The 22,049-nt window shown below is 42.2% G+C and overlaps 1 protein-coding gene across 1 annotated transcript; it reads left to right on the forward strand.

Annotated features, from left to right (window-relative positions):
• Window positions 1–5,597: 5,597 nt before the first annotated feature.
• LOC120942819 (olfactory receptor 1361-like) lies at window positions 5,598–6,530 on the forward strand. The gene has a single exon (XM_040355745.1). It carries the CDS (start codon window positions 5,598–5,600, stop codon window positions 6,528–6,530), a length of 933 nt encoding a protein of 310 aa, XP_040211679.1.
• The last annotated feature ends 15,519 nt before the right edge of the window (window positions 6,531–22,049 follow it).

The following is a 22,049-nucleotide window of genomic DNA, read 5'->3' on the forward strand; positions in this document are numbered from 1 at the left end:
TTAGGTCTCTGTGCTCCTCTCCGATTAATGCCCTCTTTGCCCGGCCAGTTTTGGTGTGCGACTGTCTCTTGCCAGGTTTGCTGTTGTGCCGTGTTCTTTCCATTTGGTGATGATAGATTTGATGGGGCTCCTCGGGATCATCAAAGATTTGGATATTTTTTTATAACCCGACCCTGACTAGTACTTCTCAACAACATTGTCCCTTCCTTGTTTGGAGAGTTCCTTGGTCTTTATGGCAGTGTTTGGTTAGTGGTGCCTCTTGCTTAGGTGTTGCAGCCTCTGGGGCCTTTCACAATGGTGTGTCTATGTAATGACAGGTCATGTGACACTTAGATTGCACACAGGTGGACGTCATTTCACTAATTATGTGACTTCTGAAGGGAATTGGTGGCACCAGAGCTTTTTATGGGCTTCATAACAAAGGGGGTGAATACTTACGCACATGGCAATTATCATGTTTTTTTTTCTGAAAAATTGTTTTATGTATTTATTTTTCTAATTTTACTTCACCAATTTAGACTATTGTGTTCTGATCCATCACATAGAATTCAGATTTAAAAAACATTGAACTAAAGGCTGTAATGTAACAAAATAGGTAAAATGCCAAGGTGGTGAATACTTTTGCAAGGCACTGTATGTATGTGTACAGGACCAACACATGTGTTCACCTTTGTACGCAAACACAGGGGGGACGGGGGCGCTTTAAATGTTTTATTTATTTATTGGTGGGACACTGGTACACTGTGACAGATGGTGATGTGACACTGAATTGCTGCAGTTTATGTCAGAACTATATAAATGTACAATAATACCGTGTTTCCCCGAAAATAGGACCTACCCCGATTTTCATAAAAACCTGCAATATAAGCCCTACACCGAAAATAAGACCTAGTTTAAAGTGCTGGTGAAATACTGGTGTTATACTACAGTGTTATATAGTTTAGACTGTGTGTGTGTGTGTTTATATGATCTAGTTGTGCCAAATACCTTCGGTATAGCGCAGACATACACATTTTGCAATATGTGGTGCTGTGAACTTTAGGAATTTACCAGCTTTTTTACACAGTTCCACAGGTGATTTCCGACAGGCAGAAGTGAGAGAAAAACCCCCCCGGCATGATAAGACCTACCCCGAAAATAAGCCCTAGTGTCTTTTTGGTTGCCCAAAATAATATAAGACCCGGGCTTATTTTTCGGGGAAACACGGGTAGTGTATGACTGGGGGGGGGGCATTAGAGTGTAAGCTCCACTGGTACAGAGACTGATGTGACTGGCTTAGACCCCTTTCACACTGGGGCGTTTTTTAGGGAACTTTAGCGTTAAAAAAAAGCGCATGCGAAGCGCCTGAAAAGAAGCTACATCTGCAACCCTAATGTGAAAGCCGAGTGCTTTCACACTGAGGCATTGCGCTGGCAGGGCGTCAAAAAAAGTCCTGCAAGCAGCTTCTTTTTAGGAGCTGTAAATACACCTCTCCTAAAGTGCCCCTTCTCATTGAAATTAATAGGAAGCGCCTGCAAAGTGCCTTGGCAGCAGCAGATGGGGCTTCTTTCAGGCGCTTTACAGGTGCTTTGTTTAGCGCCAAAGCGACTGAAAAACGCCCCCAGTGTGAAAGGGGTCTTAGTGCTCTCTGTACAGCACTACGGTATATGTCAGAGCTATATAGAAGTAAAATAAATATATTAAGGGTACTTTCACACTGGGGTGTCGCGAGTGTAGGTGGTAAAGTGCCGCTATTTTTACTTTACTGTTGTTTTTGCCATGATTTTTGGCCGGTATCAGGGTGCTTTTAACCCCCGCTAGCAGCCAAAAAAGGGTTAAAGCTGCCTGCAAAACGCAGGCGGTCAAGTCGGAGGCGCTGCCTATTGATTTCAATGGGAAGGGGCGCTTTAGGATTGGTGAATTTACCGCTCCAACAGGGCCTCAAAAATGCGGCTGGCAGGACTTTTTTTACCGTCCTGCCAGCGCACCAATCCAGTGTGAAAGCACTCAGGCTTTCACACTGGAGAGAAGGGAGTGGCTCTTTCAGGGCGCTTTGCAGGCACTATTTTTAGCGCTATAGCGCTTGCAAAGCGCCTCAGTGTGAAAGCAGCCTTAAGGTCCTGCCCGTTTCATGCACTGAAATGTGTAAAAAAATGTAATAAATGTTTCCTTGTTATTGATTACTGGGTCTGATCACAATAACAATAAATATCTCAGTAATAATAAAAATCTTCACAATGAGGAATGAATGATGTAGAAAATGCCACAAAGATCCCAATAATAAATGTTTATGTTTTTTTTTTTCAGTGAGACATACTGTAGTTACATAGTTACATAGTTAGTCAGGTTGAAAAAAGACACAAGTCCATCCAGTTCAACCATAAAAAAAATAAAAAAATAAAAAGCACAGTACAATCCCATACACCCAACTACACCACAGTTGGTCCAGAGGAAGGCAAAAAACCCCAGCAGAGCATGAGATCCAATTTGCTACAGCAGGGGAACAAATTCCTTCCTGATCCCCCGAGAGGCAATCGGATTTTCCCCGGATCAACCTTACCTATAAATCTTAGTACTCAGTTATATTATGTACATTTAGGAAAGTATCCAGGCCTTTCTTAAAGGGGTGGTTCCCCCTAAAAAAAAATTCTAACAATACATTCGGAAGACTGCTTACACTGCGGGTAGGCTGGCTTTTTTTTTTTTTTTTCGTACATACCTCGATATCGCCGTTTCATCCCTCGACTTCCGGGTATGAGTCTTGTGGCGGTGGGCGTTCCTAGTTGATTGACGTTCCTCCGACCGACGCATACTTGACGTCACGACTTTCCGAAAGAAGCCGAACGTCACTGCGCAGGCGCCGTATAGAGCCGACTCTATACGGCGCCTGCGCAATGACGTTCGGCTTCTGTCGGAAAGTCGTGATGCGCAGTAAGCGCCGGTCGGAGGAACGTCAATCAACTAGGTCCAGCAAGACTCATACCCGGAAGCCGAGGGATGAAACGGCGATATCGAGGTATGTACGAAAAAAAAAAAAGGCCAGCCTACCCGCAGTGTAAGCAGTCTTCCGAATGTATTGTTAGAAATTTGTTTTAGGGGGAACCTCCACTTTAAAGCAATCTACTGAGCTGGCCAGAATCATCTCTGGAGGGAGTCTGTTCCACATTTTCACAGCTCTTACTGTGAAGAAACCTTTCCGTATTTGGAGGTGAAATCTCTTTTCCTCTAGTTGTAAAGAGCGCCCCCTTGTCCTCTGTGATGACTGTAAAGTGAATAACTCAACACCAAGTTCACTATATGGACCCCTTATACAGTATATTTGATGTGACACGTGTGTGAAATTATAATACTAATTTTTATTACAATTCTGTACAGAATATTCATTCATCTAAAATTGAAAATTCATGACATTTATTAATTTGTATCATATTGATGTCTTGGTGGGAATGATCCTTTAAAATCCTCACATTTTCTCTCCTGTCAAGTGAATTATTTGGTTCTGATGGAAAGACACACTTATCATTCTCAATTCATTTTGCTTGGCCTGTCAGGCCTGAGATATTCTCACATCCGGGTATTTCTGGTGATCCTCCTCCTCAATGCGGCCACACTGGCCGGGAATCTTCTCATTATTTTACTGCTGTTCTCACAGTCCCACCAGCCGACCCCCATGAACTTTTATGTGGGAAACCTCTCAAGTTTAGGCGAGAATATAGATTGGATCCAACGTACCGTTGGAGGTCCAATGTCATCTGATGAACAATTATGTGACTGAAACTTGGATTCCATGAATGATGTCATTAAAGAGCTGAGAAATAAGAGCTTCATAGATGAGACGAGGGGGGTGACTGATCAATCTAAAAAACTCGGAGGAATGGAGGCTGGTTAGTTCTATCACTGAAATCTCCCTTTTATTGATGATCGGATAAAATCTTCTCAGGCCGATCTGTCTGTCTGTAGGACATCACACAATTCAGGACTCTAAATAATGAGGATCCATGAATAAACTCCACAACCTCCATTCCATTGACTTTATACACAGCTACTGAACCCAACATATTATAATAATACTCAGGGGATTCATATCCCACAACCACTCTCATCTCTCTCTATTGGTCATTACCGGGTCCTTACCAGAATGTTGTCCGCTGTATCCAAACTATGTTTAATGATAATCAATGTATTTACCAATACATCAATCAATAAGTAAATCATACTTTCTTATATTGGCAGTCAGCTTCTTTATTACTGAATGTAATGTATACAGAGACAGCACTGCAGTATATGTCAGAGCTATATAAATGTATAATAATAATAGTAGTGTGTGACTGTGGGGGGAGGGGACATTAGAGTGTAAGCTCCTCTGGTACAGAGACTGAAGTGACTGTCTCAGTGATCTATGTACAGCACTGCGGTATATGTCAGATCTTTATATAAGTAATATATATTATGTTATATACACATATATTTAGAGATGTTTATGTTCATTATAATCTTTTTAACAGTAAATTGGTGGCAACACAAATGTTCATATTTATATATATATATATAGATGAGAATGTCCAAATGAGGGGTGACAGCATATAGGTCGGGTCATTTTACGCACCTCACCCAAAGTGCATGTAAAATGCACAGGTGTGAACAGGGCCTAATAATTATATATTTTTTAAATTTAAAAATATTATTATTATTATTATTATTATTATTATTATTATAAGAATACATATAAATACGGGTGGAGTAATGATCTGATTAAATAAATAATGATCACACCTGTATGAGTTCATCATTTACATGATCTGATGTCCATGTGGTTTTTGTTATGTCATGGAGACATTTTAGCAGGTGAAGGGAAGGATTGCTGGGTAGAAGTATGTCATTGGAGAGAAATGTATAGAACAACCTCTAGAGAGACATTTCATTGATATTGGTGTTCCAGATAAAATATATTCTTATAGATTCTATTCCCAAGTTAAAAAGAGAAGGTGATCGGGAATTGAGTCTAAAAAAGAGAGATATTTTGGATTTACCAACTAAATCACAGACATCCATTGGGTTTGAATCATGACTTGGATTTGTACTTCTTTGTATAACATATTGATTTGCATGATTTATTTTTGGCTCTTTATATGGTGATTTGTGATTTTTATTTTTATAGGCTTATGTATATAATCACTGGAAGTCTTTGTACAATGTAGATGGGAGTATGGCAGCGACCATCAGCTTTACTTTCTATTTTGTACTCATTGTTTGTTTCTCCTGACTTGTATCACTTAATGATGAAATAGATTGGAACATGTTATTCTTGGTATTACGCTCTTACTAGTATATGCTCACTGTATTGATTGTTATTGTGGATCTCTTTTTTGGCCTGACTAAGGGATTATTACCCAAAACTGTTGCCATTATATATTGCTATTTATTTAACTTAAATAAACTCTTTATTATGCTGTAATCCCTCATTTGGACTTTTTGCTTCTATATTGAGCCTGGAGGGTGGGGTTCTGGTTGCTGACATCCATCTTATTTAGCAGGCGCTCTTCACCTTTCTTCTATATAGTACAATGTCTTCCTGAATCCTCACATTATCATTCCTTCTCTTAGTGAATTATTTAGTTATGTTGGGAAATCAATCTTCTCAGTGTGAATTCATTTTGCTTGGCCTGTCAGACCTCAGATATTCTCAGATCCCGATATTTCTTCTGATCCTCCTCATCTATGTGGCCGCATTGGCCGAGAATCTTCTCATCTTTTTTCTGGTGGTCTCAGACTCCCACCTGCAGACCCCCATGTACTTTTTCCTGGGAAATCTCTCAGTTTTAGACATCTTCAACTCCTCAATTTCTATATCACATGTGTCTTTTGACATCTTTACTGGAAACCGGCTGATTTCATATCCTACTTGTATCTCTCAGGTCTTCCTCTTCACCTGGTTTGCCGGCACTGAGTCCTGCATGCTTACAGTGATGTCCTATGATCGTTATGTTGCCATCTGTAATCCTTTGCATTATACAACCGTGATAAACATTCACTTGTGTGTTCAGGTGACATTCTTTTTCTGGCTCTTAAAGTTTGTTTGTTGCTTGGTACACATACTTTTGACATTAAGACTGGATTATCCTGAACCCACCACCATTCCAGGTTTTTTCTGTGAACTATTTCAGCTGATCCAACTGTCATCTTCTGACACTTTCCTCAGCTATTTTTTTTTATACCTTGATGTTGTAATTATTGAAGTCACTAGCTTTCTCATTACTTTCCTCTCCTATGTCTACATTTTCAAAACCATCCTGAAAATTACAATAAAGGATGGAAGACGGAAAGCTTACTCCACCTGCACCTCTCACCTCACGGTGGTCTTCATCTTTTATGGGGCGGCTTTTTTCAACTACTTTCATCCCAAAACTAAGAATTTTCTGGTAGGCAGATTGTTGTCTGTATTTTATACAGTTGTCTCCCCTCTCCTCAACCCGATTATATACAGCCTGAGAAACAGTGACCTGATAGGAGCTCTTCAGAAAACTCTATCCAGAATGGCCTCCACACCATAAGGCTTCATTTCCATGGACGTTTTTACAGCCACTTTTTTTAGCCTTTTTTACAGCTTAACCACTTAAGCCCCGGACCAATATGCTGGCTAAAGACCCAAGAGGTTTTTACAGTTCGGGACTGCGTCGCTTTAACAGACAATTGCGCGGTCGTGCGACGTGGCTCCCAAACAAAATTGGCGTCCTTTTTTCCCCACAAATAGAGCTTTCTTTTGGTGGTATTTGATCACCTCTGCGGTTTTTATTTTTTGCGCTATAAACAAAAATAGAGCGACAATTTAAAAAAAAATGCAATATTTTTTACTTTTTGGCCGATACGTATTCTTCTACCTATTTTTGGTAAAAAAAATTCGCAATAATCGTTTATCAGTTGGTTTGCGCAAAATTTATAGCGTTTACAAAAAAGGGGATAGTTTTTTTGCATTTTTATTTTTTTTATTTTTTTTACTAGTAATGGCGGCGATCAGCGATTTTTTTCGTGACTGCGACATTATGGCGGACACTTCGGACAATTTTGACACATTTTTGGGACCATTGTCATTTTCACAGCAAAAAATGCATTTAAATTGCATTCTTTATTGTGAAAATGACAGTTACAGTTTGGGAGTTAAACACAGGGGGCGCTGTAACATTTAGGGATCACCTAGTGTGTGTTTACTAGTGTAGGGGGGTGTGGCTGTAGGACTGACACCATCGATCGAGTCTGCCCTATAAAGGGGATCACACGATCGATGCGCCGCCACAGTGAAGCACGGGGAAGCCGTGTTTACACACGGCTCTCCCCGTTATTCAGCTCCGGGGAGCGATCGCGACGGAGCGGCTAAAAACAAATAGCCGCGCCGTCATCCCGGATCGCTCCCCGAGCGGACCCGACCTCCGCATGTACCGGGGGGTCCCGATCAGACCCCCCACCCACGTCTAGCAGAGGACGTACAGGTACGTGATTGTGCCTGTCCGTGCCATTCTGCCGACGTAAATGTACATGAGGAGGTCGGGAACTGGTTAAAAACGCCTGTCCATGTTTTTTTTTTTTTTTTTAGCTGGAGCTCAGAAACGCAGCGGTAGCATTTTGCGAGTTTTTGAGCGTTTTTTAACGTCTGGCGTTTTTACAGCTCTAACGCTGGAGCTTCAGAACGCACTGATCCTGTTTTTTTTTGTTGCAGCTTAAAAACGACTCAGCCATCTACAGCTCAAAAACGTCATGGTGGGCATGAGGCCAAACATGGAGAGCCGTTTTTAAGCTGCAAAAAACGCTCAGAAAAGTGGCTGTAAAAACATCCAAAAACGTCCATGGAAATGAAGCCTAAACTGTCACTGAAGGAGAACCCCACAACAATGTTCTCAGTCTCAGGACGGCTTGTATTTTAAACAAATTTGCCAGATTTTCATTTTAGATAGGTGAGACATTTCTTAATTTTTTTTATGTAGAGACAAAAGATGTCCAAACATTACAATCTGATAGAAGTGCAGAATATCACAACTGTAAGACATATTGTTGCCTAAAATAAAATCAAAGAGAACATTGTAATCAGGTGTCACTGTAATGGAATGTCACCATTGTGAGAGCATCAATAAACCTAAAGAAAGCCTATACCCCGGTGTCTTCGCCTTCTTCACTCTGTTGGTTTGTACATACCTTACTTACTGTTTATCCGGTCGGTTAAGGTATAAGAGTAGAGTAATTATATGTTCAGAGATAAGCCAAAGTCATTGGTTAAGCTTTAGCAGGGTTCGGTGAGATTCAAAAACGCTCATATGCCAAACCCGAACTCCAAGGCAATTAATAGGAGACAAATCTATCCAATTAGAAATGGCAGTTTTCTGGGCTAATAGCCAAGTAGTATCAACAATATTATGGGGGAATGGGCACTACTCTGGGGAATATGTACCAATGCAAAAAAACAAAACAAAAACATAAATAAAATAAAATGAAAGATTAAAGTTTAACATTAAAAATGATTCGAAATGTCCACAACCTGCTGACTTGCCAAATGAATAAAAAAACTGCTGACCCAGCACAAGTCAACTGTCATGGGTCAGACTCGGAGTAGCCATAGCAGTACAGAGACTCCCACCGACCAACAGGATAGGTATTCAAGCAGGTTACCCTGAAGGATGACGCAGACTCACCTGAGGTTCGGGTCTAAGCACTAATTGGTCATCACCAGACTCCTGAGGGTGAAGATTGGTTTTGCTGCATATTATACCAGGTCCTCGGGATTGCCCTACTGTCAGTAGAAGCCAAAGGTAAGAAACAAGTGGTTGCAGGTTGGGATCCAGCAGAAGCATAGATGTGGAAAAAGTCAAAGGTCAGTAATGAGTGGTAGTGGCGATATGGACAGCTGCAGTTATGCAAAGAAGCAAGATATCAGCTGGAGAGAGCACAATAATCTGGAAAATAGAGTGCAGGGACATGGCTTCATGGCTGAGTTCAAGGTTAACAAAAAGCAAGGGACTTGGTAAGATTGTCCTAAGAGATCAGATAGTGAACGATCCAGTGTGTCAGTTGGCACAGCAAGAAGAGCTACAGCCAGACACAACAGAAGTCTCAGGTTCAGATCCGGACCCTGACACCACGATACCACCACAAGTCAAATGATAGCTCTCTGAGCTGTCATTAGCTTTATAATGGAAGGGACAGGAGAGTGGTGACATCATTGGCCAAACATGGACGATCTAAATATTCAGAATTCAGCAAAGGCATTCAGTGCTAATAATGTTTATGAGATGATTAGCAATACAAACAAATCAACACATTTTAGGGGCTTGCACACTCCCCTTTGTCAGAGCTACAACACACAAATATATATACACACACTCATGCATAAATTTATAAGATTCACGAGAAAGTAATTTCTTGCTTAGAAAATATTACAAAAACAATTAAATTAATACTAATATGTACTTGTACAAATGACATAATCGGGATGAAGAGTAGGGAAGAGCCGAACACCCCCCGGTTCTGCAGAACATGCGAACAGGCAAAAAATGTGTTCCAACACCGTTAAAGTCTATGGGTCATGCAGGTGAAAAATCAAAAGTGCTAATTTTAAAGGCTAATATGCAAGTTATTGTCAAAAAAAGGGTTTAAGGACCCGGGTCCTGCCCCAGGAGACATGTACAGTATCAATGCAAAAAAAAGTTTTAAAAACTGAAGTTTTTTCGGGAGCAGTGATTTTAACCACTTCCCTACGGCCGTACGACTATTGACGGCCGCAGGGTGGTTCTAAATCTCTGAGCCGCCGTCAATTGACGGCAGCTCATTTCCGCGTTCCCCGTGCGCGCTCCCGAGCGCGCGGCGGGGAACTTCTGTACTGGCCGTGTCCCTCGGACACAGCCAGTCACAGATCGCCGTGAACGGCCAATCGGAGCGGCCGTTTCCTAGGCGATCTGTGCGGCCAATGAGAGATGATCTCATATGTTTACATATGAGATCATCTCTCATTCCCGGCTCTCGCAGACAGCGGTGCTGTCAGGGGAGAGAGGAGACGGATCTGTGTCTCTTGTACATAGAGACACAGATCGGTCACCCCCCCAGTCACCCCCCTTCCCCCACAGTTAGAACACTAATATTAGGGTACACATTTAACCCCTTCCTCACCCCCTAGTGTTAACCCCTTCCCTGCCAGTCACATTTATACAGTAATTAGTGCATATTTATAGCACTGATTGCAGTATAAATGTGAATGGCGCCAAAAATGTGTCCGATGTGTCCGCCATAATGTCGCAGTCGCAATAAATGTCGCAGATCGCCGCCATAACTAGTAAAAAAAATAATAATAAAAAAATAATAATTCTGTCCCTTATTTTGTAGGCGCTATAACTTTTGCGCAAACCAGTCGCTTATTGCGATTTTTTTTTTTTTTACTAAAAATATGTAGAATACGTATCGGCCTAGACTGAGGATAAAAAATGTTTTTTTTAAAAAAAATTGAGCCATTTATTACAGCAACAATTCAATTTTTTTTATTTTTTTTTCAAAATTGTCACTCTATTTTTGTTTATAGCGCAAAAAATAAAAACCGCAGAGGTGATCAAATACCACCAAAAGAAAGCTCTATTTGTGGGAAAAAAAGGACGTCAATTTTGTTTGGGAGCCACGTCGCACGACCGTGCAATTGTCAGTTAAAGCGACGCAGTGCCGAATTGTAAAAAGTCCTCTGGGCAGGAAGGGGGTTTAAGTGCCCAGTAAGGAAGTGGTTAATAATGCTTAAAGTGAAACATTAAAAGTGAAATATTCCTTTAAATTTCATAGCTAGGGGGTGTCTATAGTATGCCTGTAAAGTGGCGCATGTTTCCCGTGTTTAGAACTGTCCCTGCACAAAGTGTCATTTCTAAAGGAAAAATAAATAAATTAAAACTACTCGCGGCTATTCATGAATTGTCGGGTCCCGGCAATATAGATAAAAGTCATGGAAACCTGATAGTGATCAGTGTGGTGGGGGAAATAACAAGAAGCAATCTTTTGTGGCTCAACCTGTAGCTTGACCTGGCAGGGTGAGCCACCAAAGTTTTGTTCCAGTAATTCCCCCCACCAATGCACTGAACACCCGCTCTATCCACATGTAATTCCCCCCCTCTGGGGGGGACTGCAGGGGCCCCCATTCATCTGGGGCCCCTGAGCAGTGCCCAGAAGTACCCATGAGAAAAGACGGCCTTGGTTCTACTGAATGAAACTGTGTAATATAGAAAACACAAGTGACTTCTAGATCTCCTAGGAGGACATGGTGTAGGCGGATTATGCAGCCTATAAAGTCACTATCAGTATATTGTGCTAGGTGACCGGAGTCTGGTCTGAAAGAGGTAGATATATGTGTCCTCTGCATAGCAGCGCTAGCTAAGACCATGGTGTTGGATCATTTCCCAGAGGTATCATAAATATAGCAAATAAAAATGATGACAGTATTGAGGCACCCTCTAGGGGAATTCCACTAATTCTTTGTCACTCCCCCCACTCAGTGCACCCATCATACACCTCCCCTCACCCTCTTTTTCTCTTACCCTACCTTCTCTCCCCCCTACCTAACCACCCTACCTATGCCCCACCTCCTTTATCTCAATTTCCCTCCATCATTTCCTTGATCTTTACTGACCTTTATTTTATACCATGGTTCTACTATCGTATTTTACATAAAAAGATGAGAACAAGGATGACGTCTGATCATTTGTGACACTGTTACCCTCGGAATTTCAATATGACTCATAGCTGTGGCCCTATCTACTCTAGGTTGATATAAATCAATGGTCACTTGCCTGTTGACCCATTTCTGTAAGCTGGAAGAGTTGTTTAGTTAAACTGGTTGTAAAGTCAGAAGGTGCATTCTATGCATTAACATGGCAAATGAGGTTCACTGTAGAGATATGTAAAATAATGCATTTGGGTGGCAAAAATATGAATGCAATGTATACACTGGGGGGGGAACCTCTGGGGGAATCTAGGATGGAGATGGACCTGGGGGTCCTAGTAGATGACAGGCTCAGCAATGCCAAGCTGCTGCTAACAAAGCAAAAAAAATATTGGCATTAAAAAAGGGATCAACTCCAGAGATAAAAGGATAATTCTCCCCTCTACAAGACTCTGGTCCGTTCGCACCTGGAGTATGCCGTCCAGTTCTGGGCACCAGTCCTCAGGAAGGATGTACTGGAAATGGAGAGAGTACAAAGAAGGGCTACAAAGCTAATAAATAAACTGGAGGATATTAGTGATGAGGAAAGGTTGTGAGCTCTGAACTTATTCTCTCTGGAAAAGAGACGATGAGAGGGGAGATGATTTCAATGTACAAATACCACGGCTCTTAACGGGCGGTGCATGCTGGTCCCTCAGCTGAACTGTATCCCGGAACATAATGCTTGTGGGCTTCACATGCCCACAAGCAATATGGGAACGGCCAGGAAGCAATTTTTTGGCAACTTTAGTCCTTTTTGTTCTCCTGGCTGCTTTACCACCCATAAATCTGAACTACACACAGGGCTTCCATCAGGGGGGTACAGGCAGTACACCTGTAAGGGGTCCGGAGGTTCCCAGGGGCCCGGATGGCAACCCCCCCTTTTTTTTTATACATTTTTTTTTTAAATATTTTTATTTTATTTTTTATTAAAGGGCCAATTTTTTTAGGGGTTCGGAGGTACCCAGGGACCCCCTTTTTTATATATTTTTTATTTTTGTATTTCTTTTATATATATATATATATATATATATATATATATATATATATATATATATATATATATATATATATATATATATATATATATATATATATATATATATATATTATTATTATTATTATTATTAAAGGGCCCTGGATGGCAACCCCCCCCTTTTTTTATATAAAAAAAATGTTATTAAAGGGCTCAGAGGTCCCCAGGGCCCCATGTGTCAAACCCCCCCTTTTTTTATAAATGTTTATTTTTTTTTGTTTATATATATATATATATATATATATATATATATATATATATATATATATATATATATATATATATATATATATTATTAAAGGGCTCAGAGGACCCCAGGGCCCCATGTGGCAAAACCCTTTTTTATTTTTTTTAATAAATGTTTATTTTTTTATTTTTGTTTATATATTTTTTTTATTTTATTTTTTTATTAAAGGGCCCAGAGGTCCCCAGGGCCCTGGATGGCAACCCCACCCCCTTTTTTTTTATAAATGTTTCTTTTTATATATATATATATATATATATATATATATATATATATATATATATATATATATATATATATATTTTTATTAAAGAGCCCAGAGGTCCCGGATGGCAACCCCCTTTTTTTTGTAATTTATTTTCATAAAAAAAAAATTATTAAAGGGCCTAGAGGTCCCCAGGGCCCCAGATGGCAGCCCCCTTTTTTGTAAAAAAAATATTCATATATTTTATATATATATATTTATTCCTTTTTTTCTTTTTATTAAAGGGCCCAGAGGTCCCCAGGGCCCCGGATGGCTACGCCCCTTTTTTTATATATATTTTTCTTTATTTATTTCTTTTTTTGTAAAGGGCCCCCCGCTTCTAAATTCGTGGCAGCCCCCCCGCTTCTCAATTTCAGGCGGCAGCACCCCCCCGGTTCTCTGCTCCAGGGGGCCCATGCCTGAAGCTGTGTAAGTGGCCCCATAATTCCTGATGGCGGCCCTGCCGCCCGTTAAGCCCCTGTGGTGCCCACAAATCAGGCTGAAAATCATCAGCGGCACGCAGCCAGTGACAGTACTGCTTCCCTTCCCAGTGTTTTAAAATGTACAGCACCCCTGGCTTCCCTTTAGGCGTGCACTTCTCCCTTCCTGCCACTGGGTGCTGCTTGTATATAAAAGTAAATTAGAATGTGATTTTATAACATCCCCAGTTTGCTCTTCCCGAGGCTGACTTCTTCATGTCCTGCTCCTCAAGGTATGTCACTGTTTGCTAATCTATATTGTATATAGAAGTTTTCTGTAGAGTGTGCCCAAAGTCTTTATAATATTTGATGATTCACTGCAGGTCTGGTTAGTGTTTTAAAAAGTTCCTCTATTTTACACATGGCATGGCATGGGGGTCACAGCATCGTCTGTCCATTCTGCTTTAGCACCATGGGACCCCATGCCATGCCATGTGTAAAATAGAGGAACTCTTTAAATCAGAGACCAGACCTGCAGTCCAGGCTGAGTAAGGCCTCAGAGCACATGGCATTACTGTCTGTATTTAACTGCTTGATGGGCTTATTTTGGGCCTGGCTGGTTCACATGTATGTGTTTTGGCGGCCCACATTTGCGCAGGCACTTCAGCCCATTCATTTGAATGGGCCGCCATGCCTGCGTTTCCTGCAAATAAAAGTGCATGCCTCATGTAATAGGCTGCACACACGGCACACCTATGCCCATCAAGCACTGAAATACAGCACTGTCTGTCTATTATGCTGTCTGCTGTGACTTATCTGCATTTCCCGCACTGTCAGACGTGCTGCATTTTTAGACGTTTAGGTCACGCTTTTAAAAACGCAGTGCGTTTGTGTGTGCAAGAACTGCAGGTAAGTAGCATGGTGCAAAAGCAGAATGGATTTCAAGGCAACTGTATTTTTAAAATGCTGAATGCACCTTTTTTCTGCAGGAAACAAAGGCATGGCGGCCCATTCAAATCAATAGGCTGCTGTACCTGCACAAATGAGGACCGCCAAAACATACATGTGAACCAGCCAGGCCCAAAATAAGCTGGAGGGGGGCCCAAAAAAATGTTTGCCCAGGGCCCAAACCATATTAAAGACGGCCCGGGGACAGTGTCCTCAATCAGGGGACTGTCCCCTGAAACAGGGGATGTCTGGTCACCCTACCTTATTAGCCCTGTGCCTGTAAGAATGGACTTTACATTATTAACTTATCAATACAAGAAATACAAAAATAACTTTCTTAAAATGTTGGCACAAAAACAAAGAAGCACAAAGATATTTTTGGATCGTCTTGTGTCATGAGGCCTCGGTGAGATCTCGGCAGTGTAATGAGACACGGGGGGGATGGGGATGGAGGTCTCAGGGAGATTCTGAATGCTTTTATATACGGTGAGATGGTGCAGGGAGGGGGGAGAACCTGTGTGTCCTCTCTACCCGACACTCCGATCTCCTCTATAGAACTGGCTGAAGGAACCCGACCAACACAAGACCTGATAACACGACCTCTACAGGACACATTGTATCCGTCTACAACAGGAAGGTGTTGGATGTTTTATACATGAAATATTCTTCTACAAGGTGATCGATCCTTCCTGACAATCATACAGTGTTATATATTCCTCATCTCCATCCCCTGTATTCCCGTACACAGACCCCATCCATCATCAATAAGAGATTCTGAATATACAGGTGAGTGATAACAATGGGGGAGATTTACTAAAACTGGAGCCCACAGAATCTGGGGAGGCTGTGCACAGGAACCAATCAGCTTCTAACTTCAGATTGTTTAGTTAAGCTTTGACAATAAAACCTGGAAGCTGATTGGTTACTATGCAGAGATACTCCAGATTCTGTGTGCTCCAGTTTTAGTAAATCTTCCCCCATTGAGTCTTATCACACTTTCCTGCTATATTCTGATTGGCTCCCACATCAGTTTGGGACGGTGAAAGAGAATCCCAGAAATCTGATGACCCCAGTCCGTGTATTTCTCAGAAAAGAGGACCTGTAATGATAAATCATGATCTGTTCCCGGAGTTCAGTTTTTACTCCGAGTCATAAAAGTGATCACAGCCAGCGTTACACCCCCGAGAATTCCTTCTTATCATGTTACAGATCTTTACACACTAATGTAAAGCTCAGCTATGAGGAAAGATTAGAGGAACTGAATTTATTCTCTCTTGAGAAGAGGAGAATAAGGGGAGATATGATCGCCATGTATATAAGGGGTGTATATAGTGCACTTGGTGTTGAGTTATTCAATTTATAGTCATCACTGAGGACAAGGGGGCGCTCTTTACGTCTAGAGGAAAAGAGATTTCATCTCCAAATACGGAAAGGTTTCTTCACAGTAAGAGGTGTGAAAATGTGGAACAGACTCCCTCCAGAGGTGGTTCTGGTCAGATCAGTAGATTGCTATAAGAAAGGCCTGGATTCTTCCCTAAATGCACATAATATAACTGAGTACTGACATTTATAGGTGAAGTTGATCCGGGGAAAATCCGATTGCCTCTCGGGGGATCAGGAAGGATTTTTTTCCCCTGCTGTAGCAAATTGGATCATGGCTCTGCTGGGGTTTTTTGCCTGGGGTTTTTTTCCATAGGAAATTCCGACCGTGTGTGCCCCATTGGAGAAATTGTATCGGAAATTCCGATGAATTCCATCGGAGTTTAAATATAGAACATGTTTTATTTTCGGCGGAATTCCTATGTGCTTTTTGACCGGGCAAAAGCCCGATTGTGTGTACGCGGCATAAGACTTTACATGGTGGGAAATGGAAAAGACTCGGCCCAGATTCACGTAGGGTGGCGTAACTTTAAGCGGGCGTAGCATATCGTATTTACGTTACGCCGCCGCAACTTAGAGAGGCAAGTGCAGTATTCACAAAGCACTTGCGTCCTAAGTTACGGCGGCGTAGCGTAAATGTGCCGGCATAAGCGCGCCTAAATTAAATGAGGAAGAGGTGGGCGTGTTTTATGTAAACTAATCATGACCCCACGTAAATTACGCTTTTTACGAATGGCACATGCGCGCGCATGCTCAGTATTATGTTGAATTTTCAAAGTAAATTGCGCCCGCTCAATTCTTAGTCGACGTGAACGTAACCTACGCCAAGCCCCATTCACGGACGACTTACGCAAACGACGTAAAATACGACGCTGTTCGTACGTTTCCGACGTCCATACCTAACATGACTTACCCCTGCTTTAAGAGGGGTAACTTTATGCCTGCGTATGTCTTACGTAAACAACGTATCTTGATACGCCGGGCGCACGTACGTTTGTGAATCGGCATATCTAGCAAATTTGCATATTCGCCGCGGAAATCTACGGAAGCGCCACCTAGCGGCCAGCATAAATATGCAACTAAGATACGACGGCGTAAGAGACTTACGCCGCTCGTATCTAAGCCGAATTGATGCGTAACTGATTCCAAGAATCAGCCGCATAGATACGACGGCTCTCATTCGGACTTACGACGGCGTACGTGGCGATACGCCGTCGTAAGTCCGAATGAGAATCTGGGCCAAAGAATACAGAATGGATCCAATGTTTGGTTGGAGGTTCCGGTGTCATTGGGTGAAATTCTCTGACACATTCTCTTACATAAATAATGTAATATGTTGATGGGACACTTGTACACTGTGACAGATGTTGATGGGACACTTGTACACTGTGACAGATGTTGATGGGACACTTGTACACTGTGACAGATGTTGATGGGACACTTGTACACTGTGACAGATGTTGATGGGACACTTGTACACTGTGACAGATGTTGATGGGACACTTGTACACTGTGACAGATGTTGATGGGACACTTGTACACTGTGACAGATGTTGATGGGACACTTGTACACTGTGACAGAAGTAGATGGGACACTTGTACACTGTGACAGATGTTGATGGGACACTTGTACACTGTGACAGATGTTGATGGGACACTTGTACACTGTGACATATGTTGATGTGCACTTGTACACTGTGACAGATGTTGATGGGACACTTGTACACTGTGACAGATGTTGATGAGACACTTGTACACTGTGACAGATGTTGATGGGACACTTGTACACTGTGACAGATGTTGATGGGACACTTGTACACTGTGACAGATGTTGATGGGACACTTGTACACTGTGACAGATGTTGATGGGACACTTGTACACTGTGACAGATGTTGATGGGACACTTGTACACTGTGACAGATGTTGATGGGACACTTGTACACTGTGACAGATGTTGATAGGTCACTTGTACACTGTGACAGATGTTGATGGGACACTTTTACACTGTGACAGATGTTGATGGGACACTTGTACACTGTGACAGATGTTGATGGGACACTTGTACACTGTGACAGATGTTGATGGGACACTTGTACACTGTGACAGATGTTGATGTGACACTTGTACACTGTGACAGATGTTGATGGGACACTTGTACATGTGACAGATGTTGATGGGACACTTGTACACTGTGACAGATGTTGATGGGACACTTGTACACTGTGACAGATGTTGATGAGACACTTGTACACTGTGACAGATGTTGATGGGACACTTGTACACTGTGACAGATGTTGATGGGACACTTGTACACTGTGACATATGTTGATGGGACACTTGTACACTGTGACAGATGTTGATGGGACACTTGTACACTGTGACAGATGTTGATGGGACACTTGTACACTGTGACAGATGTTGATGGGACACTTGTACACTGTGACAGATGTTGATAGGTCACTTGTACACTGTGACAGATGTTGATGGGACACTTTTACACTGTGACAGATGTTGATGGGACACTTGTACACTGTGACAGATGTTGATGGGACACTTGTACACTGTGACAGATGTTGATGGGACACTTGTACACTGTGACAGATGTTGATGGGACACTTGTACACTGTGACAGATGTTGATGAGACCCTTGCACACTGTGACAGATGTTGATAGGTCACTTGTACACTGTGACAGATGTTGATGGGACACTTTTACACTGTGACAGATGTTGATGGGACACTTGTACACTGTGACAGATGTTGATGGGACACTTGTACACTGTGACAGATGTTGATGGGACACTTGTACACTGTGACAGATGTTGATGGGACACTTGTACACTGTGACAGATGTTGATGGGACCCTTGTACACTGTGACAGATGTTGATGGGACACTTGTACACTGTGACATATGTTGATGGGACACTTGTACACTGCGACAGATGTTGATGGGACACTTGTACACTGTGACAGATGTTGATGGGACACTTGTACACTGTGACAGATGTTGATGTGACACTTGTACACTGTGACAGATGTTGATGGGACACTTGTACATGTGACAGATGTTGATGGGACACTTGTACACTGTGACAGATGTTGATGGGACACTTGTACACTGTGACAGATGTTGATGAGACCCTTGCACACTGTGACAGATGTTGATGGGACACTTGTACACTGTGACAGAAGTTGATGGGACACTTGTACACTGTGACAGATGTTGATGGGACACTTGTACACTGTGACAGAAGTTGATGGGACACTTGTACACTGTGACAGATGTTGATGGGACACTTGTACACTGTGACAGATGTTGATGGGACACTTGTACACTGTGACAGATGTTGATGGGACACTTGTACACTGTGACAGATGTTGATTGGACACTTGTACACTGTGACAGATGTTGATGGGACACTTGTACACTGTGACAGATGTTGATTGGACACTTGTACACTGTGACAGATGTTGATTGGACACTTGTACACTGTGACAGATGTTGATGGGACACTTGTACACTGTGACAGATGTTGATTGGACACTTGTACACTGTGACAGATGTTGATTGGACACTTGTACACTGTGACAGATGTTGATTGGACACTTGTACACTGTGACAGATGTTGATGGGACACTTGTACACTGTGACAGATGTTGATGGGACACTGATACACTGCAGTATACATCAAAACTATATAGAAGTAAATTGAACATATTTAGGAACCTGCCCATTTCATGCACTGAAATGATTAAGAAATGTTGATCAATGTTTTCTTATTATTGGTTACTGGGTCTGATCACAATAACAATAAATATCTTAAAGTATTGATAAAAATCTTCATAATGTGGAATGGATGATGTAAAAAATGGAAAAAGCTCAGAAGTTCACATTAATAAAAGTTTATGTTCTATTCCTTTTTTTCTTTTTTTAGTGAACCAGACATGACTCTGTGTGAAATTATAATAACTATTTTTATTACAATTTTGTACAAAATATTCACTGATAAAAATGTGAAAATTCATGAAATATATTTTATTTGTATTATATTAATGTCTTTGTGGGAATGATCCTTCACAGTCCAGGTAAGGGGGTCTCCTCCTGAATCCTTATATTATCGCTCCCCTCTTAGTGAATTGTGTGGCTCTGATGGAAAGACACATTTTTCATTCTGAGTTCATTTTGCTTGGCTTGTCAGGCCTCAGATATTCTCAGATCCCGGTATTTCTGCTGAACCTCCTGAATAAATTCGCTCACATTGGCCGGGAATCTTCTCATTATTTTGCTGCTGATCTCCCACTGAAACACCCCCATGTACTTTTTTTAGGAAAATCTCTCAGATTAGATGAGAATAAAGAATGGATCCGATCTACTGTTGGATGTCCGGTGTCACCTGAGAAAATCTTCTGTAACTGACACTCATCCAAATATTGGATTCCATGAATGATGGCATTAGAGAGCTGAGAAATAAGAGCTCCATAGATGAGATGAGGGGGGTTACTGATCACTCTACAACTCGGAGGAATGGAGGCTGGTTAGTTTTATCACTAAAATCTCCCTTTTATTGATGATTGGATGAAATCTTCTCAGGCTGATCTGTCTGTCTATAGGACATTACCAGCCGATGACACGGCTCCCCAAATCATCACTGCCTGACTGTAGAAACGTCACACTGGACCTCATGGTTCCAGAGTCTGGAGGAAGAGTAAAGAGGAACAGAATCCAAGTTGCATGAGGTCCAGTGTGAAGTTTCTACAGTCAGTGATGATTTGGAGAGCCGTGTCATCTGCTGGTGTTGGTCCTCTGTTTTATCAAGTTTAACCACTTGCCGCCCGCCCTATTGCAAAAAGACGTCGGCAAAGTGGTTTCAATATCCTGACTGGACGTCATATGACGTCCTCAGGATATTTAACCCCTGCGTGCCCCCCGGGGCGCGCATCGCGGCGATCGTTGTTGCGGGGTGTCAGTCTGACACCGATCTAGGTAAAAAGTCTCTGACGGAGACTCTTTACCACATGATCAGCCGTGTCCAATCACGGCTGATCACGATGTAAACAAGAAGAGCCGGTTATCGGCTTTTCCTCACTCGCGTCTGTCAGCCGAGCGGCTGCTCCTCTGACAGGGGGGGTTTGTGCTGATCGATTATCAGCACAGCCCCACTAGGATTCCCACACTAGACCACCAGGGATGCCACTAGACCACCAGGGATGCCACCAGACCACCAGGGATGCTCACCACCAGGTATGCCACCCTAGACCACCAGGGATGCCAATCAGTGCCCACAATGGATGCCAATCAGTGCCCACAATGGATGCCAATCAGTGCCCACAATGGGCATCACTGATTGGCAGGCATTGTTGTTTGGCACTGATTGGCATCCATAAGTACAATATAATACAGTACATCCGTGCCACCTATCAGTGCCCATCCATGCCCATCCATGCCACCTATCAGTGCCCATACATGCCCACCTGTGCCACCTATCAGTGCCCATCCATGCCCTTCTGTGCCACCTATCAGTGCCCATCCATGCCCATCTGTGCCACCTATCAGTGCCCATCCATGCTGCCTATCTGTGCCCATCCGTGACGCCTATCTGTGCCCATCCGTGCAGCCTATATGTGCCCATCCATGCCCCCTATCAGTGCCACCTATCAGTGCCCCATCAGTGCTGCATATTAGTGCCCATCAGTGCCCATCAATTCCACCTCATCAGTGCCACCTCATCGGTGCCTATCAGTGACGCCTTATCAGTGCCCGTCAGTGCAGGCCCATCAGTGAAGGAGAAAACATACTTATTTACAAAGTTTTGTAATGGAAACAAAAAAAAGCATTTGTTTTTCAAAATTTTCGGTCTTTTAATTTTTTTTTTTGCAGAAAATAAAAATCGCAGAGGTGATCAAATACCACCAAAAGAAAGCTCTATTTGTGGGAACAAAATGATACAAATTTAGTTTGGGTACAGTGTAGCATGACCGCGCAATTGTCATTCAAAATGCAAAAGCTGAAAATTGGTCTGGGCAGGAAGGCGTATAAGTGCCCCCCGGTATGGAAGGGGTTAAAGTCAGTGCAGCTCTCTAGCAG

This window comes from Rana temporaria, chromosome 6, assembly GCF_905171775.1.
Source record: "Rana temporaria chromosome 6, aRanTem1.1, whole genome shotgun sequence".
NCBI lineage: Eukaryota > Metazoa > Chordata > Amphibia > Anura > Ranidae > Rana > Rana temporaria.

What these genes read in the sequence shown, in the direction of transcription:
- LOC120942819 (XM_040355745.1), top strand. Translation starts at nt 5,598, where the DNA reads ATGTTGGGAAATCAATCTTCTCAGTGTGAATTCATTTTGCTTGGCCTG.